This window comes from Mesoplodon bidens (genome assembly GCF_964165515.1).
Source record: "Mesoplodon bidens genome assembly, chromosome: 5".
Classification (NCBI taxonomy): Eukaryota; Metazoa; Chordata; class Mammalia; order Artiodactyla; family Ziphiidae; genus Mesoplodon; species Mesoplodon bidens.
In genome coordinates, this window is record NC_138161.1 from 55,220,139 (window position 1) to 55,248,066 (window position 27,928).

At 37.4% G+C, this 27,928-nt stretch overlaps 1 protein-coding gene across 11 annotated transcripts in view; it reads left to right on the forward strand.

Moving 5' to 3' along the window:
* BBX (BBX high mobility group box domain containing) overlaps positions 1-27,928 on the forward strand; it is a 290,971-nt gene that overhangs the window by 202,996 nt on the left and 60,047 nt on the right. For all 11 annotated transcript variants that reach the window (XM_081235758.1, XM_081235759.1, XM_081235754.1 and 8 more), the window contains 4 exons: positions 4,233-4,428; positions 8,581-8,648; positions 23,756-23,836; positions 26,864-26,938. In XM_081235758.1, the coding sequence (XP_081091884.1) occupies positions 4,233-4,428; positions 8,581-8,648; positions 23,756-23,836; positions 26,864-26,938 (420 nt within the window). The remainder of the gene's footprint in view (positions 1-4,232; positions 4,429-8,580; positions 8,649-23,755; positions 23,837-26,863; positions 26,939-27,928) is intronic.

Sequence of the window (27,928 nt, forward strand, 5' to 3'; positions counted from 1 at the left end):
TCATACATTTTCAGAAATGTAGTTTCTTACCCAGATCCCTATCTACCTTTTAAAATGTACCAAAATTACATTTTAAAAGAAATTCTGAAATTTTTGGTACTTTTTAAATAGTGCTAACTGATTAAACTGACTTTCTCCTCCTTACCCAAATTAGGGAGTAAAATTGTCCTTTAAGAAACTTTATACGTGGAAATGAACTGCCGTTGCCACAGTAATCCTTATAGGCAATTTAGGCAACTGTATCTGTAGCCAACTCAGTTTTTCCTTTATGACTTTTCTACAAGAGAACCAAACAATTCCCTGGTCACTTATTCAAGTCACTTTTTGAAGTGTATAGCTTTTACTGTAGTGGCTTTAACATGAAAGTTTTATAGGTTAATGTATAATTTGAAATATTTTTATTCTGTTGGAACTGTAAACTTAATTCAGTGTTCTGTCATATAAAAGTCTAATTAATTTTCTTCCTATTAAAATATCTAGTAAGAATAATTCAGATCTAAATGAGAAGTTTTAAAGTTCTGTGAGGGAAAGTTCCTAAAACTAAGGAAGTACAAATTAATGCCACTTCTCAAATATCTTCCTCTCCTCTTCCACCCTATATAAGGTGATTTCTGCCTGCCAATGTGAAAAGGTACAGCTGTCTCAAAATTCATTAGCTGTCTCAAAATTTATTATGCTAGGGATTCACTTAGCCCCCTGCAGAGTTCTAAGATTTAAAAGTGTGTTATAGCTCTTTAAAAATCAGATAATTCCTGTGTAATCTCTCTTTCATAATTCCGGTAGTTTTTTTTTTTTTTTTTATCATGGTGATATTTCACGTATTTGCACCAGAAGCAGCTCTCTTCATTTGTATAGATATTCCCAGGGTCCCTTATTACTGGACCTCACCAGGGGTATCATTCTCTTTCACTCTGTTGAGAAGATCTAGACTGTAATAATAGCTAGAAACACTCCTGGACTTTTTGATACATCCCCTCCCCTCCAATTAGAAACAAACAATTGGAAGACAGTTAATAAGTACATCTCTCCTTAAGGTGCTTTTTAAGATCACATTTCCCATTCTTATAAATGATCTGCAAAGGTATGTAATGTTGAGACCCAATTTTTTAAAGATTAACATAATAGAGTGTTGTCTTTTGGTATATAGTAATGCCATTGTCATATATGAAGTAGACAGATACTGTGGCAAAGGGTATGTACTTAATACCATTCTTGAATAACAGTGATGTATTAATCATTGCTAATGAAATGTGGTAGTGGTTGAGGGTGGACAGAAGGGAGCCAGCATTTACTGAGCATCTTGTGTAAGTCAGGATCTGTGCCTATAAGGTAAATTCACTTAGGTTATCTAATCAGTTGGAAATTTGCAAAAATAAAATAGGAACTTTTATATTAATGGGAGATTTAAAAAAATCAGTGTTTTAGCAGGAGGTTAGTTACCTAGGAGATAGGACGCCTGTGATTGATGTTCTTGGAGGATAACTGAGCTTCCCCTCCCACCCCCAGCCTGAAAGCCCTGCCTTGGGGATCTGGATGGGTGGGCCTGTCTCTTTGGTCCTTTCAGTCCTGTGCTGATGGATTTTTGCTCACATGGTTGACCAGCTTGCTAATACTTGCACTCAGCTATTTGCTTCAGACTATATATAGTCTTTTTTCATTTCTCCCTTACTCAGCTTTCTCTGTAATCCCTTTCCTAATAACCTCATCACAACAAATGATTAAGCCTTTCTGTTGTCTCTTATAGCTGAATCAGAGCAAGTGATTGATGATGAGCCCAGTTCCAAGGACAGACATCCTCACATGCTGAGGGTTCTTCCTGCCTCCGCCCTCACTTGGTGTTCATACACTGCTTGTGTTGACCTGTATGTCTTTTCGTGAATTTATGACATCTCCATCTAAGCTTTAAACTCCTTAAGGACAAGGGCTGTGTGTTATTCTTTTCTCTGTCTCCTACATTCTTAACGCTTTTGCTCAAATTATTGAGATGGATGTGGGTGGGTGGGTAGAATAAGTGCAAGAGAAAGAGATGTGTATGGTCAGTGATTGTCTCTGCTTTATGTTATCTTCAGCACAGCTCCACATCATAAGTTAGTTTAAGCTAACTTATTTATTAATACCATCAGTGCTTTTAAAAATAGTTGATGCTGGTAATAATTCATTCATAAGAATGACAGTATTATCATTTTCATTACACATGTTGATTTTCATCAAAGCTAATTGCTAAGTGATTCTTAGAAAAGGATGTAATATTTACTGGGAAAGAACTTACCTAGCAGATCGACAACATTGGAGGGGAGGAAGGGGACACCTAAGAAACAGAAGAAATCTGAAGGCTAGTGACATCCATCTGTCTAGTCCCATCCGTGAATTGGGACTTTTTTCTTAAGAAACCACCAGAAGTACCCAAAACTTTTAAAATTTCTTACGACAAATATGTTAATTTGTTTGATAGTCTTTTGTTACGTTATAGAGTGGTGACCTTTGTCCAAATGACTGTTCATCTGACAGACCAGCTCGTGTGCATTTTGCTGGGACAAAATAATGATGCATGTGCCTGCTGCTTTTATCTCACCCTATCATTTGTCACTTTCCACCTCCAGACAGCAGGCGAGGCTATTTGTCTGCCTCAGCTTAACATGTAAATCCCCCCATGCATGTGAATGTGCTGGGATAGAGTACCTCTTACATTACATTGATACCTCCAAATTTATTCTGTTATGTGATGGTAAATTCTAGTTTGCATCTGGCCTTGTATCCCATTTTAATTATTTTTGTAGGAAAAGTAGAACTGTATCTTACTGTTTTTTACGCTTACCTTCCTTCCTCATATACCTATGTATCAATATGCAGATATACAGCTTTTAGTTTAAAAAAATTGATTATTCAGAAAATTTGAATTGAGTGATTTTGGGGGATGATTCTAAACCATTGACTACTAACATTGCATTATATTATTTACAATACAATTTTCATTTATATGATTTAAAGTGAAGTGGTGGAAAAAGTTTGTTAGTTGGATTCCATATACTTTTCTTACACTAAGGGTAAAGGAACCTTTTTTTTCTTTAATGAGTTAGATAAAAAAGCTATTTTGAGCTTACACTAAATTAATTTTACACACAGAGTGACCATTTTAAAAAGAAAGTTTAGGGGATTGAAAGAATTGTATTAATTAAATAAGGTATCTGGCAATCATATAACATAAAATCATTGAAGAATACATGAAAAATACATTTTATCAGATAACATAACCATTGGCAATATAACATGAATAGCAAGAAATATATTTTTGTTTAAGTATTGTCAGGAAAGGGAAAGAAATGGCCGAGTTGGGGAAAAGGGAGAAAACCACAGAAAAGTGAAGGAGGAAGGAAGATATTAACAGTGAAGTTTGAAACCTCCAAGTAAAGACATACAGTTTGTGATGGATTAATCTGCAACATCACACATCACAGCTCGCAGCATGTTCACTTTTGAGATCACATGTGCTCATTACAAAACCCTGGGATGTTACCAGGTGCAGCTACACTTTTTAGATGGAAGAATTGAGGCTGAGAAAGGTTGTATAATTTGCTTAATGTCCACAGCTGGCTAATAGCAGAGGTGGGTTTTGAAGCCAGGTCATCAGACTCTGCATCCAGTACTCTTTCTTCTACATGGCCCTGCATCTTCAAAGAACTAAAAAGTTCTGCATCAGTTTGCCCTACCTTGTTCTGCATCTCCCATTCGTGATCTTGGTGCTTTTATCCCACAACTGATAACTTTGCTCTGTTAGGTTTCCCTGCATTTGCCTGTACAGATTTAATTTTTAACATACTTAGCAAATTAAGCAGTGAGCAGAATCTAGTTACTGGCCCTGGTACTGACTCACATTTTGTAAGGTACTTGATACTTACTTTGAAATAGGTGCTGCTTTACGTACCACATTATGAATAACTCCCTTTCTTTACCAAGGTCAGGTAACTTTTTGGATCCTAAAAAAAAAAAGAAGAGGATTAAAAGATACAAAATGTGTTGCCTCTGAACCCTCATCCCACAAATGAACTTTCTAGTAGATAAATTCACGTCCTAGCTCTAAAGCCCTGTACTGAGATTGTCATTCTTCTACAAGGAAAGAACTTACTGAAAGTGTTTTTTTCATTCATTATCTAAATAGGGGAGTAAGGTGAAGGTACTAGAACTTTTTCAATCTATGTGTTAATTAAAATATGTTACCTATTCTTTATTTATAGTATAAAGATGCATTTATGAAAGCAAATCCTGGCTACAAATGGTGTCCTACCACAAACAAGCCTGTGAAATCCCCAACATCCACTGTCAATCCACGGAAGAAACTATGGGCCTTCCCACCTGACTCTTCAAGAGACTTGCCAAGCCCCAAGAAAACAAAGCCTGAAGAAATGCCTCAGCTTAACTTTGGGATGGCTGGTGAGTTTAGACACTAATTTCACCTGTTCTTTAAGAACAGGTCAATTCATTTAGGCAGTATTTTTAACAGATAATAGAAAGAGAGAGAAAAGCAAAATTTAACCAATAGGAAGCAATGGCAAATATGCAGCATAGCTTAAAGCTTTGGAGTATAACATACATAGAATGTGTATATATAATATAGTTAAAGAAAGGAGGTATAGACCAGGTGGTTGAGTCATTACAAATATGTGTGGATTCCTGACATTGACATTATGGAAAAGCAGACAGCAATGTGGAGATTTGTCAGGAGCTCAGGGAATTTTATAATGTAACAAAATAGCTTACCCACTCATGCACAGTATTAAGGTGTCCCAGTAAGCACCTTAGTTATCTTGGATACCTAAAAAAACCACAATTATGTAGATCATCTGAGGATATTCAACATCGAAGCCAAGAGTATGAACAGCTCCATCACAAATCTGTGATGGATCTGACAACTGTTTCTTAGAGGGAATTTCCATCCTACCCTCTCTCTGGCCCCCATTCCTGTTACGGGCCAGGCAAATTTAACATTCCAGATGGTCCCATTTGTTATGAGACCTTAATACTCTTTGGGTGGTAAGGAATGCTACAGCATTTATGACCGTGAAATAAAGCATTTATATTCACCCTGCAAATGATTCTATCTTCCATGGTTATTATAATACCGTAATCAAGAGAGGAGTTTTCCGGGATGAAATAGGGAGATTGGGCAGGATGGAAGCATTGAAGTTGGTGTTGAGCTATAGGGTTCCTGTTTCATTATTACAAGCAAATTTTCTTTAAGATGAGAGCTCTGAACAGTTTGCAAAATGGAAAGCTTGGGAATGGAATTTAGGCAGTATTTGATGACACTTCATTTTTTTAATAGCCAGTAGGCCTAATGAGATTTGACAGTGCAGTGTGTGATTCATGGTATAACAAAGTGTGTGGTGATGTCACATATAAATCTAGGAAATGCAGTCTGATGCAATGGCAGCATTCTGGGGGAACAAAGTCTTCAGGTGATTGTTACGTAAGTGTCTGTAGTGTAATTCTAGGTGAGCTTCCAAAATGATGCTTTTGCATATCCCAGAGGAATCAGAATAGAAATCTGTCCTTGTTTTAGCTGTTACTTTGTATAATTTTAGCTTCAACCCACTTGCTAGTAGTCTTGGTAAGCTCTCTAGACTCCCCAGATTGTGTCAGTAAGAGTTTCTTATAAAACATTTTATCATCAGGACCAAATAAGAGGATATTATGACTGGCTTCTAAATAAATTCCTTTCATTAGCATTTATCTTCCATTGCTTTTTCTCCCAGTTCTAAATCTAGATTGGTCTATGTAGGTTTTTGTTTCTTTTTTTCACGCAGTGGCTCTTCAAAAACCAAAAGTAATTGTAGATAAACCACAGAAAGCAGTGAAAGATGTCTGCCTGTAGCACCGTTTCTCACAGTTTATTAATCTACCTGTTACACCTACAAATTCAAAGTGGGACCTAGACTTCAACCAGTATATTTACAAGTCAGCTTTTATTTTTATTTTTTTATTTTTTAAAATTTATTTAATTAATTAATTAATTTATTTTTGGCTGTATTGGGTCTTTGTAGCTGCACGTGGGCTTTCTTCTACTTGTGGTGAGCGGGGGCTACTCTTCGTTGTGGTGCTCGGGCTCCTCATTGTGGTGGCTTCTCTTGTTGCAGAGCACCGGCTTTAGGCACATGGGCTTCAGTAGTTGCGGCTCGTGGGCTTGGTAGTTGTGGCTCACAGGCTCTAGAGTGCAGGCTCAGAAGTTGTGGCACACGGGCTTAGTTGCTCTGCAGCATGTGGGATCTTCCCGGACTAGGGATCAAACCCATATCCCCTGCATTGGCAGGCGGATTCTTAACCACTGTGCCACCAGGGAAGCCCCTACAAGTCAGCTTTTAAAAACAGCATTCTTTAAGCAAAATACAGGAAAGAAGGAAAACAACTTTCTTGCATTTATCTCATTATATATAAGGGCCTGTGACGGATGTTGGAAATCCATGATCAGAGCCCTTGTTAAGCTAGTGTATAGTGGATAACGTTGGTGTGATGCTCCTTTTTAACACAATGAAAGCAAATTAATTTGCCTTTAATTGAAACATGGTGCTTAGCTGTTTAAATCTAGGGGATACTATAGGGCTTTTAGAGGCCAGTTTATGCTTTTCCTCAACCTGGAATCTCATTTTGCTTTGTTTTCCCAATAGTCCTTGTCACATGACATTTTGCATTTTGAATAACCCCAAAGCAGTCAAGTGTATGATTTCCAAGGAGGGAAAGCTATGTAGAATTTAATTTAGTAGAAGCCCTCTCGGTGAAGGGAAAGCATGCTATTTATATAAATATATTTTTGATATATCCAAATAACATTATATAAGTATAAATTAATATAAAAGATGATGATTTCTTGTCTGTGTTTTAGTATCTATACAGCAAAGTCATATTGGTATATAACTTAAATAAATAACTTAAATAAAGGAAGTATGTTCCTATTTTACTTTATAATTTGAACTAACACATTTTTGTCTTTATTAGAATGCAATTATGCACTAACACATTTTTGTCTTTATTAGAATGCAATTATGCACTAACACATTTTTATCTTTATTAGAATGCAATTATGCAAGACTCCTGATCTCTAGAATGGCAGCTGCAAAAGTATTTAGCTGCCCAGAGAACCAAAGTACACCTTTACTTTCTGCTAAATTCATTTCTCTCTCCTGATTTTTATTTGCCAATAGATTTACGTGTCTCTTTTAGCAGCCAAAATAGTTCATAAACTTAACATTTAATTAAGAATGGACTCTTAAAACAACAACAGAGAGCCTTATTTCAGCAAACCAGCTCATGTTCCTCTGTGTATTCCTACGTGGCTACCTTCCAATATGGAGCTGTTTTGTGACCACCTGATTGTTTGGTGACATATTTTCCCCTCTACTTAGCCGTTCCTTCCTTCCTTCCGCCCTCTTTCCCTCCCTCCCTCCCTTCCTTCCTTCCTTCCCCTCAGATTCTTTTTTCAAAAAAAATTTTTTTTTTAAATTTGATTGTATGTAAGATGTGGTCAGAGTTGCTTCATGAGTTCCTGAGATAGATTGTATTCAAAGATGTACTTAAGCGCATATCTTTAAACAAAAAAATCAAAAAAGAAAGAGAAGAGAGACACCTTATTATCTTCAGGCAACACTATGCCTGGTCCTCATTTTGAATTGTAGAGAGATTACTAAAATAAAAGTGCATTTATTGAGGACCAATATGCACTGGGATAAGCACTGACTTAGGCAGTTTCAGATATGTTAGTTCATTGAAGTTCTGAAATTTAATTCATTTAAGACAACCTTAAAGTCTATAGGTTTCTTATTGTCTGTACTTTCCTTGTTTAGATATAATCCTGGGTCATAGATCTACCAGTTTGCTTTCATTTTCTCTCTCTTTTTCTGTTGATTATTGAAGGAGTGAAAACAAAGACCTTTGGAAGTATAAAAAGTGTTCATTTTCAATGTTAAAGGTATTTTGAGGCCTTTCAAGGAAGCGCCTAACTGTACCCCCTAAGATTTAAGATGTTATAAATACATCATTGTTTAATTTAAATTTGTTTTTGAAAGTTTTAAAGAAAGAATATTTGAACAAAGCCCACTAGATTTTTGGAGTCCCCTTTGTAAAATATCTCCCTGTTCTCTAGTTCCTCTGATGGCCTTGTACTTTTTATCAGCCCTGATATCATGTGGCAGAAATAACAATTTGAGAATAACAATCTCAAGTTTCTTAGAAGACAAGTATAAGCACTCTTTCGTTAAAAAAAAAAAATCCATCCAAACTCCCCATGCAGTAAGGAAAGAAGCGTCGCATTAGGAGATAATTCATGTTATAAACAGCTGTGGTATTGAAGAAAGTATTTTGTTGGAATGGTGGACAACAGTGGTATTTAAAAAGCTCACAAAAGTATGAGTACTAAGCACATGTACCCCAGGTTTTTCCTTCATAAAGAGTTTCAGAAGTTTTCTGTAATAAGTTACATGTGGTTCTGTTGGATTTCTGATTGCTAGTCTTTGTGAGTATTCTTTTTCAACTCTGGATTATATATAGTTCATGGTTATGAATTGATGATTTACTTGTTTTTGACTTATTTAGATCCTACTCAAATGGGAGGCCTGAGCATGCTGCTTTTAGCTGGAGAACATGCTCTTGGTACACCAGAGGTAAGTGGTCCCTCATCCCTCTCTACTCTGTTCCTGCTGGGGGTTGAGAACACAGACATTTGTGTTCTGTTCACACTGTTAGTTCTACAGTTTCACTTTTTACAGCTCATGAATAAACTCTGCTTTTAATTGTTTTCATTAAGATCTCTATGTGCATTATATTGTGCCTTGAAGGACACAAACACAAGTCAGGTGCAGATTTTGAGGAGGTTCCCTAAGCATAGGAATAAGACTTGCAATGTACAGATAATTAGCATTTGCCATGACTGTGTCATGGGGTGCATAGGGTGGATCCTATGATTCATTCATTCTATTCATAACATTCTCTGCTTTTGTGATGTTCTCATTAGACTTGCTAGTGAAAAGATGAGAGTTAAAAAAAGCATGAAACTGTCAGTCTCTCTGGTACCTGAATAAATTCAAACTTCTGTTTTTGAAAATCAGGAAACATGGCATTCCAAGATTGCTTATTTTTTTAAATGGAAAATGAAAAAGGACCCAGGCCCTTATGACCTTGGTTTCATTTTTTATTCCCTTGTATTGTTATTGGGCTGTTTTTGCTAAATATTTTTAAGTATGGTTTTGATAGGCAGGTAGTATCCGGTAGCCATGCATAGTTTGCATTTGTGGAATTCCTCTATTTTCCAGACCCATTTAACAGAGGCCAGATGCAGTGACCTGCAGATCATATTATTTTACCAAACTCAGGTCCTTGAGCTGGAAGTTTTTCAATCCCCAACCAGAGTTGCTATTTAGGACAAAATAGCAATTTTATTGCATATATATATATATTTCTTTCTTTCTTTCTTTTGTTTTTTAAGTCGTGTGCGTGCTATATGGATTACAGTTGAAGTCTATTCAGATAATCGTTTTAGAGGATACATAAGATATTTACATCACAAAAGGTTTTTATTATTTACAGTTTATATTTGGGATCCATAGTACTTGACCATATGTTCAATTTGATTTAACTTTTTATTTCTGTTCAATTCAGTGTAGCAGTAAATGTGTAAATTTGGTGGACTGTAGTTATTTACATTGTACTAATCTTTAGCTAGAAAAAGTCAACATGTCAGTTTGTACCTTTGCATACTCATTATTCAGCATGTTTGTACTTCCTCACACAATAGCCTTCTCTGGCATCATTTTACTTTCTAACACATGGTTGCTCCCTAATGGCAATCAGACTAACTCTCACTTGGGTGTAGAGTATCCCAAGCATGTTCCCACAGGTGAATGTTGGAGTAATAATGCACATTTGACCTTTCAACACAGTCTGACTCATGATTTCCAAGAATACACTGTATTGTGAAAGTCAGTATCATCTTTTCTAACAGATTAGATAATAATGGAGTTTTCTTCCCAATATCTATTAGCATTCCTTTTAACTTTCAGGAAAAAATGTAAACAAATAAACATCTAAGAACTTACAGATAGATGCTATCTATCTGTAAATGCTAGTCAAAGAAAGGAATACTTTTTTTTCTTTGATTAAAGTTTGTCTCTTGGGCTCTTTTTAGTGAATAGCTCTTCTCACAGCTTTTAAGGACAGCAGAGTTTGACACAAGCAGTTTAAACCATGCATTGGTCGGCCTTCCATTTCTGATGAAGGGGAACTGTTTTGAAAATTCTCAAGCTAAAGAAATAAAGTTAAATGGCTTAAAGAAGTAAACCATACAGGAGAAGGGAATTTATGCTAAGGAAGAAGTTGCCAGCACTTATTTCTTTAAGAACCACTTCTAAGAATACAACTCTTTCTTCATAATCCCTACTTTTCATCTCAGATATATTTAGGTCATTATTGAAAATAATCTTGAGATACTGAAATAATAAAGCAGCAAAATTTGTATAAAATAATGCTGTCTCTAAATATAATTAGTTTGAGAGTTTATGTCATAGGTATCAGTAGATTTCATTTAGCACCTAATTTCCATGTAATGTCTTATTCCAAATATGTAGACATGGTCTTAGAACTTTAGGGGCTTATGTATGTTGGCAGATGACAAATACAGTGAATACATATTTATATTTTTATAAATATAAAAATATAAGAAAATTATAAACATAATGAGATAAGGAGAGAAGTACAGAAATTTCATGCTTCTGACATTTGGAACAATTACTGTGAAGTCTGTATTTATACTATTAGGTAGGACCAGTCAAATAAAGTGACATTTTACAAAAATTCTGCCACAGAGGAGGTCTAATCATAATGGCTTTTTTAAATGCCACGAGAAAATTCTTATTCTGAAATATTTTATTTAAAGGGAGATTTTCCTTTGTTCAATAGTCTAAAACCTAATCACATAGAAAAAGTCCTCAAAAGTCTATTTTTTTAATATAGAAAATTTAATATAGGTAATAGCTGTATTTTTTAAAAACAATTCTAGAAGGTAGAGAGGCTTGCTGTTACGGGAACAGTAAAATTCCAGGTTAAAAGCTTCTTTGGCCTGTACAATTTCCCAGATCTACATGTGATGCGCTCTTAGGGTTTTCAGAGAGAAATTATATGTTCTTGAGATAGCAGTGAGCAAATAATAACAAGCAAAATGTTTGAGTTTTCTCCTTTTTTTCTCAGTCTTCTGATTAACTCTGAATCTGCCACGATAGATTTTTGGCATTATCAGGTCAACATTTTTATATGCTACTGTTATTAAGCCAAGCTTGGTTCTGTAATTTGTGTCTCTGATGAATAAAAGGGATAAAAATTACATTTATAGTTTGTTTGATTCTTTTTCCCATAAATGATCAGTCCTGTATTTTCTTTATACCCAGAGTACATTGAAATGCATTACATATTTGGGATAAATTTTAAAAAGCAGTGTTTGTTATTAAAGAGTTTATGGATTAAAGAAGCAAGATAAACGTATAGGCATACCTCATTTTATTGCAGATATTGCATTTGCAGATACTGCATTTTTTACAAATTGAAGGTTTATGGCAACCCTGCGTCCAGCGGGTCTATTGGCAACATTTTTTCAACTGTATTATTACTCGCTTCGTATCTCTGTGTCACATTTTGTTAATTCTTGCAGTATTTCAGACTTTTCCTTATTATTATATTTGTTATGGCGGTCTGTGATCAGCGATCTTTAATATTACTATTGTAATTTGGGGAGGGGGTGCTACAAATCCCACCCATATGAGACAGCGAACTTAACTGATAAATGTTGTGTGTTCTGACTGCTCCACCAACCAGTAGTCCCCCCTCCCCCTCATCTCTCTCCCTCTCCTCAGGCCTCTCTACTCCCTGAGACACAATAATGTTGAAATTAAATCAGTTAATCACTCTTCACTGGTCTCTTAAGTGTTCAAGTGAAAGGAAGAGTCACGTCTCTCATTTTAAATCGAAAGCTAGAAATGATCAAGCTTAGTGAGGAAGGCATGTCGAAAGCTGGGAAAGGCTGAAAGTGAACCCTCTTGCGCCAAACAGCCAAGGTGTGACTGCAAAGGAAAAGTTCTTGGAGGAAATTAAAAGTACTATTCCATTTAACACACGAATGATAAGAATGTGAAACAGTCTTATTGCTGCTGATATGGAGAAGTTTTAGTGGTCTGGTTAGAAGATCAAACCAGACACAACATTCCCTTAAGCCAAAGCCTAATCCAGAGCAAGGTCATAACTCTGTTCAATTCTGTGAAGGCTGAGAGAGGTGAGGAAGCTGCAGAAGAGAAGTTTGAAGCCAGCAGAGGCTGGTTCATGAGCTTTAAGAAAAGGTGCCGGGCCTCCCTGGTGGCGCAGTGGTTGAGAGTCCGCCTGCCAATGCAGGGGACGCGGGTTCGTGCCCCGGTCTGGGAGGATCCCACATGCCGCGGAGCGGCTGGGCCCGTGAGCCATGGCCGCTGGGCCTGCGCGTCCGGAGCCTGTGCTCCGCAACGGGAGAGGCCACGGCAGTGAGAGGCCCACATACCGCAAAAAGAAAAAAAAAAAAAAAAAAAAAAGAAAAGGTGCCATCTCCATAACATCAAAGGACAAGGTGAAGCAGCAAGTGCTGATGTAGAAGCTAGAGCAAGTTATCCCAAAGATCTAGCTAAGATACTTGATGACGGTGGCTACACTGAACAACAGATTTTCAGTGTAGATGAAACAGCCTTCTATTGGAAGAAGATGCCATCTAGGGCTTTCATATCTAGGGAGGAGAAGTCAATGTCTGACTTCAAGGCTTTAAAAGACAAACCCACTCTCTTGTTAGGGACTAATGCAGCTGGTGACTTAAATTGAAACCAGTGCTCATTTACCATTCGGAAAATCCTAGGGCCCTCAAGAGTTAGGCTAAACCAACTCTTCCTGTGCTGTATAAGTGGAGCAGCAAAACCTGGATGGCAGCATATCTGTTTATAACATAGTTTACTGAATATTTTAAACCCGCTGTTGTGACCTACTGCTTAGAAAAGAAGATTCCTTTTAAAATATTACTGCTCATTGACAGTGCACTTGGTCATCCAAGAGCTCTGATGTAGATGCACAATGAGACTAATGTTTTCATGCCTACTAACACATCCATTCTGCCACCCATGGATCAAGGAGTCTCTTCGACTTTCAAGTCTTATTATTTAAGAAATACATTTTGTAAGGCTGTAGCTGCCATATATAGTGATTCCTCTGATGGATCTGGGGCAAAGTCAGTTAGTTGAAAACCTCCTGAAAAGGATTCACCATCCTAGATGCCATTAAGAATGTTTGCGTTTCATGGGAAGAGATCTAAATATCAACATTAAGGGAATTCCCTGGCGGTCCAGTGGTTAGGACTTGGCGCTTTCACTGCCAAGGCCTGGGTTCGATCCCTGGTCGGGGAACTAAGATCCCAAAAGCTGTGCAGTGCAGCCAAAAAAATAAAAAAACACACAAAAATAAACATTAACAGGAGTTGGGAAAAAGTTGATTCCAACTCTCATGGATGACATTGAGGGATTCAAGGCTTGCATGGAGGAAGTAACTACAGATGTGGTGGAAATAGCATGAGAACTAGAATTAGGAGCTGAAGATGTGACTGAATTGCTTCAATCTCATGATAAAACTTTAACAGATGGGGAGTTACTTTTAATGGAGCAAAGAAAGTGGTTTCTTGAGCTGGAATCTACTCCTGGTGAAGATGCTATGAAGATTGTTGAAATGACGAGAAAGGATTTACAGTGTGACATAAATTTAGTTGATAAGCAGTGGCAGGGTTTGAGAGGATTGACTCCAGTTTTGAAAGAAGTTCTGCTGTGGGTAAAATGGTATCAAACAACATCACATGCTGTAGAGAAATCGTTCGTGAAAGGAAGAGTCAATTAATGTGACAAACTTCATTGTTGTCTTATTTTAAGAAATTGTCACAGCCTCCCTAACTTTCATCTACCACCAACCACCCTGACCAGTCAGCAGCCATCAATGTCGAGGCAAGACCCTCCATCAGAAAAAGGATGACTCACTGAAGGCTCAGATGATAGCATTTTTTAGCAATAAGGCATTGTAAAATTAAAGCATGTCCTTTTTTTGTTTTTTTTAGGTATAATGTTATTGTACACTTAATAGACTACATTATAGTGTAAACATAACTTATATGCTCTGGAAAACCAAAAACTTTGTGAGACTAGCTTTACTGCAATATTCACTTTTGATTGTGGTGGTCTGGAACTGGACCCGCCGTATCTCCGAGGTTTGCCTGTATTGAGCAACACAGCCATCAGGGAGTGACACCCTACACCCCATACACACACACTCAGAATAGCAGCCTAAGCTTGTCTCTACTGACACCCGGTGAAATGAAGCATAGAAGTCTTATTAGGAAATAACCCCATAATAGTGAAGGAAATGGAAACGAGTGTTTCCAATGAATATAAGATTTTAGGAAACAGAAGCTGAAAAACAAATGAAGCTTTTTAATCAAGAAAATATGGTATAAGCTTAAAATATACTAACCAGGGGGTTGTAGAGAGCCAGTCCATTCTACAGTGTCTAGCAGCTTTAAGTGAACACTTTTCCTTTTTACTTTAAAGGAACAAGAAAGAAAAAATAGAAGAAATAAAAGTAATAATGTTCACATCAAACTCTGGGAAGAGCCAAAGAGAAGGCAGTTAGTTACACTGAGTTAAGCCTTTATGATTCATATCAGTGAGTTACTATCTGAAGATGAAAATGTAATAAATAAAGTATAAGTATTTGATCTAGAATTTCTAGAAGTAATCTCCAGGACTGAAAATTTCTATAGTGTTATATTTTTAACTTATTTTAATAAAAATGTAAAGCTAAATTAAATTTAAAAAATAAAGGCAGGGAGTGGTACATTTCAGAAGTGGAAGGGGAGATTATTCAACACATAATATATAGAACAGCTTGGAATAATATTGGAAAGGTCGACATTTCAGTATTGGACCTAAGTGAGCACCAGAAAGTCATCTTGGCTAAAACAGAAAAGATGGTTTGGGGAATAAAAGAAAATAAGAAAAGTTAGGCAGAATAATCCTGGCCGATGAAACAGTTTGACGGTATCAATATCTATTTAGTTGAATGAATGAACTGAAGGCAAACTTTCAGATGTTTGGGAAGTAATATTAGACCTGGGTCTGTGATTTTAGAATGCCTAGTTCTTTTGTTGGAATGAAGAGATATGACAGAGTTACGATCAAGCCACGCTTTTCTTTGCCTTCCATCCTGTAAAATGGAACTAATAATACCCACTTGTTTTTCTCTTTCTGACTTACTTCACTCTGTATGACAGACTCTAGGTCCATCCACCTCACTACAAACAACTCAGTTTCATTTCTTTTTATATACACTACCACATGTAAAACCGATAGCTAGTGGGAAGCAGCCACATAGCACAGGGAGATCAGCTCGGTGCTTTGTGACCGCCTAGAGGGGTGGGATAGGGAGGGTGGGAGGGAGGGAGATGCAAGAGGGAAGAGATATGGGGATGTATGTATATGTATAACTGATTCACTTTGTTATAAAGCAGAGACTAACACACCATTGTAAAGCAATTATACTCCAATAAAGATGTTAAAAAATAATAATAATACCCACTTGCTTCTAACTCCCAAGACATCTATGAAGATTAATTAAATAAAACCTGTAAGGCATATTCACCTCTCCTGAAAAGCATTCTTATAGGTACCTAGTGTTATTACCGTAATTTATTCTTGGTATTTCATACTTAACTTGAAAGCTTATATTATGTCAGGCTGTTACTCCTACAGGCTATAGTATGTTTTACTAGCAGCGTATTCACATTGAGTAAATAATCTGTTGAAGATTGTGTAGCTACGAAGTGACAGAATTAGGATTTGAACCCAGGGGGACTAGCTTCAGTCTTCATATAGCCTACAGGGACCTTTGTGATTCAGTCCCCACCCACCTGACCTCAACTCGGGCCACTTATGCAGTGGTGTCTGCACCCTTACGCAGCCATTTCATGAGTGCTTTCTGGGGACCAAGCACTGTACTAAGCACTTACACTGATTATCTCATTTCATCCTTCCATGATCCTTAAGAGGTTGGTTTATTATTCCCCATTTCATAAATGAGGAAACTAGGCTAGAGAGGTTAAACAGCCTAAGGTCATAGAGCAAGAAAGTCATTATACTAGGATTTAAACCTGTATATTTTCCATTAAGTAATGAGATGGGTGAAATCTAAGATAGAGAAAAGGTGATAATACCAATACTTGTTAATGAATATGTCTATATTTAAAACACTGTGAGTTTTAAATTTAAAACAAATACAGATTTTTGATAAAATTGAAAGTTTTCCCCTTTCTTATAATATCTGATATCAGTGAAGTGGGGAAAATTATTTTACTGCCTGTTGGTACATCTGAGCTAGTTTGACATGTGCCTCTCTTAGGCTACTATATTTGACTACTCCAGGATGCTTAAATCCACTGAATTCCAACCCTACCCCCAACTCTTGCCCCCTTCTCACTGAAGCTGTTAATTTCCCTTCTCAACAGTTTTATAGCTTTTAAACATATTTTGTGAGGAAATACTATACTTAAATTTTACATTAAATAGGCTCTTTGAGCTTTCTCAATTCCGGGTAGAAACCTCTCCTTTTCATGTCCCTGCTCACTGCCCACTTTGGCTGGAACTGCCCATCTAGCCCAGCCTCTTCCATCTCTCAGCAGTGGGCCTCAAAGCCCAGAGAATCAAGTCCTTCTACCCAACCCGATTGACAAGCATCTGTCCTCATTGAGTTCCTGGGCCGCATTGCTCAAGACAGTGGTGAACTCACAGGAGCTCTTCGGTCTCCCAGAGATGGTGGGAAGGGGTAGTGGGGAAGGTGGGCAACAAGTGAGCGGGAAAAGAGGAGAATAGAGAACAAGAAGGTAAATGAGAAGGGTGGTACTGTTGCTGCTGCGTTGTCGTTGAGAGCGTGTTTGTATACACGACTGCGTTCTGTTCTCACAGTGTCCTGTGAAGACGTCAGTAGCGTTGTTACCTGTTTAATCAGATGAGGAAACTGAGGCAGGAAGATGCTATGGTTTGTCTCAACTACTACAGCAGTTTGTAGAGGTGACCTGGAGTCTGTCCTGGACTTCCATCCTAGTGCTTTGCCACACGGCTTAGAATGATAGGAAACTTGACTCTGGTAGCCCTGGTGCCCTGAGACAAACCAGGGACTTATCCTTCCTCTCAGCCAAATGACTTGACTTACATTCTAATTTTGAGGCGCTCACAACTCTATGCAGTGCTGTTGGGATGCGCTCCTCAGGGTGGCCCCACTCTCTCTCAACTGCAGCTCAGTCCTAGTGTCCGCCAGTCAGGTGCGCTGCTTTAGTCCTCAGGTGCTCCTTTACCTCATTTAGGTTTAATTAAGAGTGGCTTCATTTTAGTCCTTAAGTAGGTTTTGAAGGACTAACTTGTATGTAATATACTTACATTGAATTCACCTGTGTTTAAAAGCTCAAGTCTATTTCAGAGCTTCATGTAACATCTCATATTAAATGCAAATTAAGTGATCACTCAGGTCCTCCGTTATAGAAGGATACCTGGCAAAAGCTGCCAATTGTAGGAAAGCCTGGGCCAGGCTGAATGAGGGTGAGAATCAGATCACTGGGCCTTGGAGTCACACAGGATCTTTGTCCTTGAACTCTGAAATGGAATCCTCTACCCCCAACCCCTCTCCTCCAGAAGAAGACAACCCCGCCTTCCACCGCTGCCTAAACAGTCTTCCTTCTCTCATATTCGCTCTTTCGGTGAAAGGGTTTAACTTACCTTAGGAACACTGGCACTGACTGACCCCTCTCCCTCCGCCCTGACACCTTTCCAGGCAATTACTGAGCCCTGGCAAATGCCATCTCTGTTTAATTGGGGCCCCACATCTCAGCTGGTTTATTTCCTTAACCTTCTAATTGGTCTCTTGCCTCCAGTCACTCCCCAGCCAAGGTCATCCTGCACTCCACTGACAGAATTATTTAACTACACATCTCTCATCATGCCGCTCCTCTGACTGAAAACCTTGGCTGACTCCCCATTGCCTCCAGCCTAATTTTCAGAGTTCTTAACCTAGCATTCAGTTCCCTCTCAGTCTGATTCATCTCCCACTGCACCCCCCGGGCATCTCAGGCTTCAGTCACACAGGGAAAGTCGCTGCTTCTCTCACACACAGGACACTTCCTCCATGCTTTTCCTCCTGCTGTGACCACATCATTTCCACAATTCTGGTGTTCCTTCTAGGGAGATCTCAGATGCTACTTACCATACTTCTTCCATCTGTCCCCAGAAAGAATGAAGGCTGCTTCTCTGTCCTCCCACAGACCTTGTAATATTCCAAGAGGCACGTCCGTTCTTAATGTGTAGCTGTCTCCTGCATGGAAATGCAAGCAACTTAACGGCCAGACACATCCCCTTAGTCTCATTTTATTCCCCAGCATGTAATGCACACAAGTGGGATGTAAGCTTCTTGAAAGAGAACAGCAGTCTTTGTGGCTGGTATGTAATGGTGGTTTATTGAATGTTTGTTGAAGGAGTGAGTAATCAGTAAATGTTTAAATTAGCAAGAGCAGGGATGTGGAGTTCAGATACAACCAGTGTACTTCATCCCTTTTGTAGACTGTGTGTCCATCACAATCCAGCTCTGTGTCTGTGGTCGTGTGCCTTGCGAAGTAGGAATGGGCTCTTAATAAAACCTAGCTTTCCAAACAGTGCATCTGAGTGGCTTGATCTTGTTTTATATCAAGGGGCTGGATCATGTTTCTATGTCTCTCGTTATCATGATGTACATTTTGCCTATGGGAAAAAAGTATTAGCTCGTCGTAATTCTTAATTATACTAATCATTCCCCTTCCTTGGTTATTGAGAATTATAGCTAATTTAAAGGGAAGATTGGATTTAAGGGAAGTTGAAAACGTATGTGGTTAACAAAACTGCTTTTAAAATCCCTTTAGCAGTTTTCTTTACTGGGCATATAGCAACACCTAGTGGCTTTATGGATTATTTCAGACACTATTTCTAAAAAGAGCTTCTTGGGTTTTTTGAATCCCTACTTATTTGGTATTTTTTCTTTCCTCTTAATTGATGAACGGATATCTCTTTTTTAAAATAGATTTATTTATTAATTAATTTATTTTTGGCTGTGTTGGGTCTTCGTTGCTGCCCGCGGGCTTTCTCTAGTTGCAGCCAGCGGGGGCTGCTCTTCATTGCAGTGCGCGGGCTTCTCATTGCGGTGGCCTCTTGTTGCGGAGCACAGGCTCTAGGCGCGCGGGCTTCAATAGCGGTGGCGCGTGGGCTCAGTAGTTGTGGCTCGTGGGCTCTAGAGCGCAGGCTACGTAGTTGTGGCACACGGGCTTAGTTGCTCCGTGGCATGTGGGATCTTCCCGGACCAGGTCTCGAACCCATGTCCCCTGCATTGGCAGGCAGATTTTTAACCACTGCGCCACCAGGGAAGCCTCAAAACAGATATATTTGATCTCTATATTTTGTTATGTTTGGAAAGTAAGCTGGCTTTAGATGAAGAATGGATGTTGAAGAATGATGTTTCTCCATAAAAAGCATACCCCACCTAATAAGTAATTTATGATACTGTAAATACAAACAGCAAGGTGATATTGCAAGGTGACAAGGTCTAGGATCCTCTAATAACATTAAACAGGAGTCTTTTGTGGGAAATAACCTCTTCCTTCCATGTGGATGTAATGCCAGATTTCTTTGCCAAACGTTTACATGTATGCACAAATATATACACTTGCACTGGATGCCTCATTTATCAAACACTCAAGAATGAATTCTACCTCAGTACATTTTCCATGTCATTGAACCATTTTTACATTTTGAGATTTTAGATGGAAATATGTCTAACATGTATCACATGCATTTCTGCCTTTTAATAAAGAATATTTTTATAATTATTCTTATCTTGACAACTTAGAATCACAGTTATAAATATTAATTACTACATTTAGGAAAAACTTTAGGACTACTTGCTCTATTTTATTATTATTTTTAAATTTTATTTTTTAGCTTTTGTGATAATCCACTTTACTAAATAACCGAGATTTTTAAAAATTTTAATACAATTTTGGAAGGTTACTTTCCATTTACAATTTTTACAAAATATTGGCTATATTCCCCATGTTGTACAGTACATCCTTAAGCCTATCTTACACCCAATATTTTGGTTATTTGTTTTAAATAGACTACGGTGCTTTATAAAACATTTGTGTTGTAAATCAACTGTGCTTCAATAAAATTAAAAAAAAATTGTGCCTACAGTTTTTCTGTCTTTTTGCTTTGTGTCTTCTTGCTGGTGGCATTGTTTCTTTTTCAATGCTCTTCCTTTTTTTAAAATTTATTTACTTAATTTATTTTTGGCTGCGTTGGGTCTTCGTTGCTGCACGCGGGCTTTCTCTAGTTGTGGTCAGCAGGGGCTACTCTTCGGTGCAGTGTGCGGGCTTCTCACCGCGGTGTCTTCTCTTGTTGCAGTCGCAGAGCATGGGCTCTAGGCGTGCGGGCTTCAGTAGTTGTGGCACGTGGGCTCATGGGCCTAGTTGCTCTGTGGCATGTGGGATCCTCCCAGACCAGAGCTCGAACCCGCATCCCTGGCAGGTGGATTCCCAACCACTGTGCCACCAAGGAAGCCCCTCTTCCTTTTTCTTATCCCCACTCTTGGCCCCTTCTGACTTGCTGCTTCTGTTAATTCTGTGGCCTAGAAAGTCAGGTAACCACACAGCTTAGTAGTAAGCCAACTCTTCTGGCTCCTAATTTTGTGCTGTTTCCATTATACTACACTGAAAATAAAGGCTAAACCCACAGTGCTTTAAAGTAAGAGTAACTAGATTTTAAAAGGAGACGTTATCCACTACAGTAAAATGCATAGCCTCAGTGACTGTAGTCGCTGTTTTAACCATTGGACAGCCTTTGTTGTGTGATTCCTGGCCAGGTCATTGAGGTTCCTCATATTCATAAACACAGAGAATCAAGTCAGTCAATCAGTATTCATTGTGCCTCTACTGTGCATCAGGTGTGTGGGGAGCACAAACACGCATGCATAGACTTCTCTGATTGCATAGTACAATTGACATAACGTGTAGGATTATAGGTGTCTTGATAAGTACTTACATTTGAATTCTCCATACAAGTAGAAAGTTTTATTTAAGACCATCCATCATAATGATTGCAGAGGGTCTCATTAAACTTTAAACCTTTATGACTGGATGTATGTATAGTCATGGCCATATTATCTATAATGGCACTTAAAAGAAAGTTGACTTTTCTTCTTACAGTTAACATGAACTCTAATTGAGCCGTAGGTTAACTAATCTCATAAATGATAACTCTCTCATGCATCATGGGATTAGAAATAAAAATATGTGTTATATATTATATAGGCTTTATACAGGGTAGTTACCCTATATGATAATATACTTAATTCTAAATATCTTCATAGCTTTCTGTCATGTGTACAACCTACATTATTAAAGTTTTATAAAGTCACTTTATAATTTTTATTTAGTCCTAGGCTCTATTTTATTTTATTTTATTTTATTTTATTTTGGCCATGCAATTTGTGAGATCTTAGTTCCCCGACCAGGGATTGAACCTGGGCCACGGCAGTGAAAGCACCAAATCCTTAACCACTGGACCGCCAGGAAATTCCCTAGGCTCAATTTTAAACAAAATTTTGATTATTTACCAAGATATCTGGGGGTTAAGCACACAGGATTTCTTTATAAACCAGGGCAGTATTGATTTTTTTTCATTGTTTAGAAATTATAGAGATACAGTTCATTCAAGTATTTCTTCCAATTCCAATAAAGGAATTTTTTGTGTCTAGTAATTTCAGGATTTGCTGGCCTTTTTTAGTACATTTTGTGTCTCCTTGGCTTCAAAGTTTTAGAAAGCAAATAAAAACTTCTGGACTTTTTGGCACACTAGTTTTCAAATAGTCAAGTGACAGGGAGGGAATCAGGCTTTGGCAGCCAAACCACAGGTGGCAAATTAATTAAAGCTTCTGCACCTTTTCTATGGAGCTTATCACTGGAAGAAGTTGGCCATTACCCTTTCACATCCAAAGGTGACAATTAAAAGTTTAAATGCTTGTTCCTGCCCAGTGGCCTATGACGTTGTTAGAGAAACACATCTTCCATGTCTACTGAAGAAGTTCAGTGAGAAACTCTAGTTTTAGGAACATAACCTGGGTGACTGCCAGCTCTTTCCATAGATTCAACCATCTAAGTTAATCACATGCAGCTATTAAAATTACATCGGAAAAGGTTTAATAACAGGAAAATCAATGTATTGTTAGAAACGAACATTTTGTAGTACATCGTCCCATTTCTGTTGAAAACATTATCTATACACACAACTGGAAGAATATACATGGAATATTACCAGTGCTTATCTTTGGGAGATGATTCTTCTGTATTTTTTTTTTCAGGTTTTCAGTAGTGATCTTGGATTATTTTGTTGTCAGAAACATGTTATTAAAAAGTATTTTTAACTTTTATTTTTCCTCTAAAGTGAAAGATAACTTGTTCCCTAAGACTCTCTAACCTTGTCATTTAGGAAAGGAGTGAGAGGGGACAGACACACTGTTTTGGTGTTTAGAAGACATGTTGTCAATTTTGATTTAGTTACTTCAACAAATACTTGAGTATCTACATTGTGCCCAGGCAATGTTGAGGATTCTGCATTAAACAAAATCCCTGGGAGAAGATGGACCATAAACACATATTTATGTCTTGTGGTGGTCAGTGCTAAGTGCTATAATAATAAAGAATAAGGGGATTATTGAATGTTGGGGAGTAGAGATGTCATTTACCTGTCTGGTCCTACGTTCCTTTATCTGTAAAAAGGGTTAGATCAGAGGGATGCTGAAATCCTTCCTCTCTAACATTCTATGACTCCTATGACTTTTGAATTATAGGCTACCACCTAAGTTATTATTTCACCCAAATGCAGAAATGGGTCAATTTTTAACATTGAGATAAAGAGGAATTATGTATCCTGAGAATAGTACTTGATAAACAGCAAGAATTTTTAAAAAAATCAGTGGTGTTTCTGTAACTGTTGTTAATAATGAAAATCACAGGTAAAGATTGTAGAGCGTTAAATGTTTACCCAGTGTTGAAAATAATATAAAGAATATTTTATAAAGGAAATTTCTCTTAGGAAAATAGTACTAACTTTTCTAAGATTGGGGCTTGTATATAAATACATGAAAGCCCTGGAAAACAAAAATTGGACCTTAGTTTTGTTTTCCCAAAAGGCTTATAATCGAAACACATTTGCGTTTTCATGTAGTCAGGTTATATGAAATAGTGGGGAAACACAGAACATGGAAGAAGTAGATATTCTTTGGATTTGGTTGCAGAAAGCCAAGAGATCAAATAGGCATCATTGTAGACATTTCTCTTTGGTTAATAGTAATTTTTCTGAAATACATTGTCCTGTCTATCTCCTACAATTTATGGCATTATTTAGAAGTTGAATGAATATATAAAACTTGATAAAACCTTGTGTAAGACTTTGCAGAATATAACTACCTTTTTGTCACAGTACTGCCTCAAATTTGGGGAGTCAAAACCACTCCTTCCTCAAATAGGAATGTTTTACGTGACATTTGTCTTCTGTTGTCTTCCAGAAGCTATTCTTGTGATGCCTCATACCACCTTTCTTTGTTTCAGATATCCTCTGGCACTTGCAGGCCTGATGTTTCAGAATCCTCTGAATTACGTCAGAAGTCACCATTATTTCAGTTTGCCGAGGTAATATATTACAGTTTATACTTAATGAAATTGTAAAGTGAGCTTAAATTTGGGCTGATGAAAGTAACTTAAAGCAAAGAAGAACCCTGCGTTCTTAGCTCAAGTAATCATAAAACGGAAAATAGTACCAAATTCTGGAACTTTAGAGTCTCTTAATTAAGGAATAAATATGTTTATGGAAGCTTGTTGTTAACTCATACTAAATATTTTTGCACTTAAACCTCATCACTAATTTTTATTCATGGATAGGGAAGTTAAGAATATAATTGAACTATTTTTAGAACTTAGTGATTTATCAGATATTGATTTGTCAGGTATTAAATCAGAAGACAGAATTGACTCATGGTTATTGGCTGTGCATTCCTTTGTATTTATTTTAAGTAAACTTCTCTTAATTGAAACTTTAGCATGCGGTTGGCAGTTTTCAAAATCTTATGTCTTGTGTCAAACCTGTTTGGCTCAGTATGTCTCTGACATATTCAGAGATGATGTAGAAAAGCACATTATCCTTGATATCAAGTCTAAAGGTTAAGACTGCTTCCCAAAATATCTGCATTTACCCTAGAACTCAATATGGAGCCATCATTGATTACTTTTTTCTAAACTTTAAACCACATGATCTTCCCTTGATCATTCTAATTGTCTTTCACTAGACCTTCTTTCACACTGTCATCCTTCCTAATGTTTGCCCCTTGTAGTACTTGTACAAAGGAGAGCATATTTTTAGTTGCAGAATTTTTTCTCCTCTAATGTCCTTTCCTGGTGGTTCTCAACATTTCATTGGCAGAATTACTTTTCACACTGGCATATTAGGTCATTCCTTTTATGACATTGTTTATTATATGCCTAAATGTCCTGCTGATATCACCAGAATGTTTTAATATATATTTGCTCACATAATACTCCTTATCTCTCACTTTCCTCTCTGCTCTCTGTGAGATGTGCCATGAATTCCAATTGTTTTTTATATTGTTTCCTCAAGAATTTAATGTAATAGCAGATTCAATCTGCACTCCCTTTTAAACAGTAGTTTTAGACATATTAAATAATGTTAGTCTCAACTTGGAAAGCAGAGATACTTAACCAGTGATCCCTTGTGAAAGATGTAGTGAAATCTCTCAAATTTCACATGAAATTTTGGGTGTGTTGACACATGTGCATGTTTTTGGTTACTACAGCAAACCAAAGATTCCAAAGAGATCCCTGACCCTAACATAATATTTCTTCAGGAGCTCCCTGTTCATGTCAACATCTCCTTTATCCCAATATTAATTTGGAGAAACATCCTTTTGTTTAAAGACTTGTGAAATGCTTTTCAAAAATCTAGATTGTTTATACCACTGGTTCTGTTTTGTTCACTGTCTAATTTAATCCTTGAAGAAATATATTGTAGGTCAGGCATTTCCCCTTACACAAACTATTTATTTTCTTTAACTTTTATAGAGGGTTGGTAGGAGTGAAAAGTCATGTCTGAAGTAAGACCTACAGTTTATAATTCCCAGGATTTCAGGAACATCCTCGTGGATTCATATCTGCAGTCTGTCACAGCTTGCACATGGAGGTCTTTTGAAATGATAGGTTTCATGGTTTGACCAAGAAGAGTTCTACTTGTTTACCCTGAAATATTTTCAAAGTACTTGGTTAGATCTTAGCCATTTACGACAATTTGTGTATGTCTAGTTTGTTAAATAGGATCTGGGAGATCTTTTTTCTTTTTACTGACATTCTAAAAATGCTTATTTGTCTGATGCAAAAGATATGGTGGAATTAAAGTTTTCCTAATGCCTTCAGCAGTGAATAAAGTCAATAATTCCATCAGGCTGTCTTCTAATTCTTTCTTATCCCTAAAATTGACTTTGATATTGTATCACCAACTGGCTCCATTGTTTTTCTAAACAACTTAATTTAATTAATATGAAAAAATGATTCCTGGAATTGAGGAGTCATGATCAAGCTGCATGTATTGCTTAGTAAGTTCCCTTTGATGGAGTCAGTGAGCACAGTTAATTGAAGAAAAAGACTTTTGTGGAACTGGAAATGGGCTGAATTTACAATGCTCATGCTTTCTGCTCTTGTGACTCATTTTCACCCTAGTTTGTAGTTATATAGAAACTTTGTTCACTTTGAAACCAAAATTAATAACTGACCTTGCTCTCAAAACATCCTAAAAACTTTCCATGTGGCCCTCAGAGCAAACTTTTAATGAGGCTACCATAATCACCAAATAGAAACAAAAGTTCTTCTAGCTGAAACAAGGGTGGTGTGACAGAATCCTCTATCCACTGTCAGACCCCTGAGGGGCGTGTGTGTGTGGGGGGGGGATGGGAGGATGCATGGTGTTATAAAATAAAGAAATGCTGTTCATATTCAAGAAACAATTTATTGAGTTTTGGTGCCATGCCAGGCAGTGTATTCTATGGCTTATTTTCTTCTTACCATAATCCTGTAAAATGGGGATTATCATCATCATCATCAATTTACAGTTGGGAAAAATAAATCTCAAGAGAGATTAGCTGAGCTGCCCAAGGTCATGTAGCTAGTGAGTGGCAGAACTAAGATTCAGTCCTAGATACTCTGACCCACATGGTTTGCTTCTCCAACCCTGTTTCACAGCTGTCTCAAAGCAGAGAACAGCTTGAGGGGAGTGCTGTAGGGAGGAGAGAGATTTACTTGCAGCTTTCAACTTTTAATAATATTTTAGAAAATTCACTGAAATAAGGAAATTTATCTCTACAGGTGTCCTCAACTGCTATTTGATACATATCTGACACCCTTTCAAGAGACATGGCAAATGAGCCAAACTCAGTCTTTTTTGTTCTTTCCACACGTGTTTTTAGAAACATGGCCTTTGTCTTCATTTATCATTGATACTGTTTTTCTAAAAGGGATTGAGGGTATTTTTCTAAAAGGGATTAAGACTCATGTCTTAATCTTTACCTGTGTGTACAGTGGAAATATTTGACAGAATCTATTAGTCTGTTATGGTAAAATGTCCCTGTGCCTTAAAAATTATTTGTTTCCTTTCAGATATCTTCAGGTACCTCCCACCCTGATGTTCCTTCAAAACAATGTCAAGCATCAGCCTTGTTTCAGTTTGCAGAGGTATGGCCTCCTTTTTTGTTGTTGTTGTTGTTGTTTTCCTTTTCTTTTTGAATTTTATTTTATTTATTTTTTTATACAGCAGGTTCTTATTAGTCATCAATTTTATCCACATGAGTGTATACATGTCAATCCCAATCTCCCAATTCATCACACCACCACCCACACTGCCGCTTTCCCCCCTTGGTGTCCATACGTTTGTCCTCTACATCTGTGCCTCAATTTCTGCCCCGCAAACTGGTTCATCTGTACCATTTTTCTAGGTTCCACATATATGTGTTAATATACAATATTAGTTTTTCTCTTTCTGACTTACTTCACTCTGTATGACAGTCTCTAGATCCATCCACATCTCAACAAATGACCCAATTTCGTTCCTTTTTATGGCTGAGTAATATTCCATTGTATATATGTACCACATCTTCTTTATCCATTCATCTGTCAATGGGCATTTAGGTTGCTTCCATGACCTGGCTGTTGTAAATAGTGCTGCAATGAATATTGGGGGTGCACGTGTCTTTTTAAATTATGGTTTTCTCTGGGTATATGCCCAGTAGTGGGATTGCTGGTAATTCTATTTTTATTCATACGGTAATTCTATTTTTAGTTTTTTAAGGAACCTCCATACTGTTCTCCATAGTGGCTGTATCAATTTACATTCCCACCAACAGTGCAAGAGTGTTCCCTTTTCTCCACACCCGCTCCAGCATATCTTGTTGGTAGATTTTCTGATGATGCCCATTCTAACTGGTGTGCGGTGATACTTCATTGTAGTTTTGATTTGCATTTCGCTAATAATTAATGATGTTGAGCAGCTTTTCACGTGCTTCTTGGTCATCTGTATGTCTTCTTTGGAGAAATGTCTATTTAGGTCTTCTGCCCATTTTTGGATTGCGTTGTTTGTTTTTTTAATATTGAGCTGCATGAGCTGTTTATATATTTTGGAGATTAATCCTCTGTCCGTTGATTCGTTTGCAAATATTTTCTCCCATT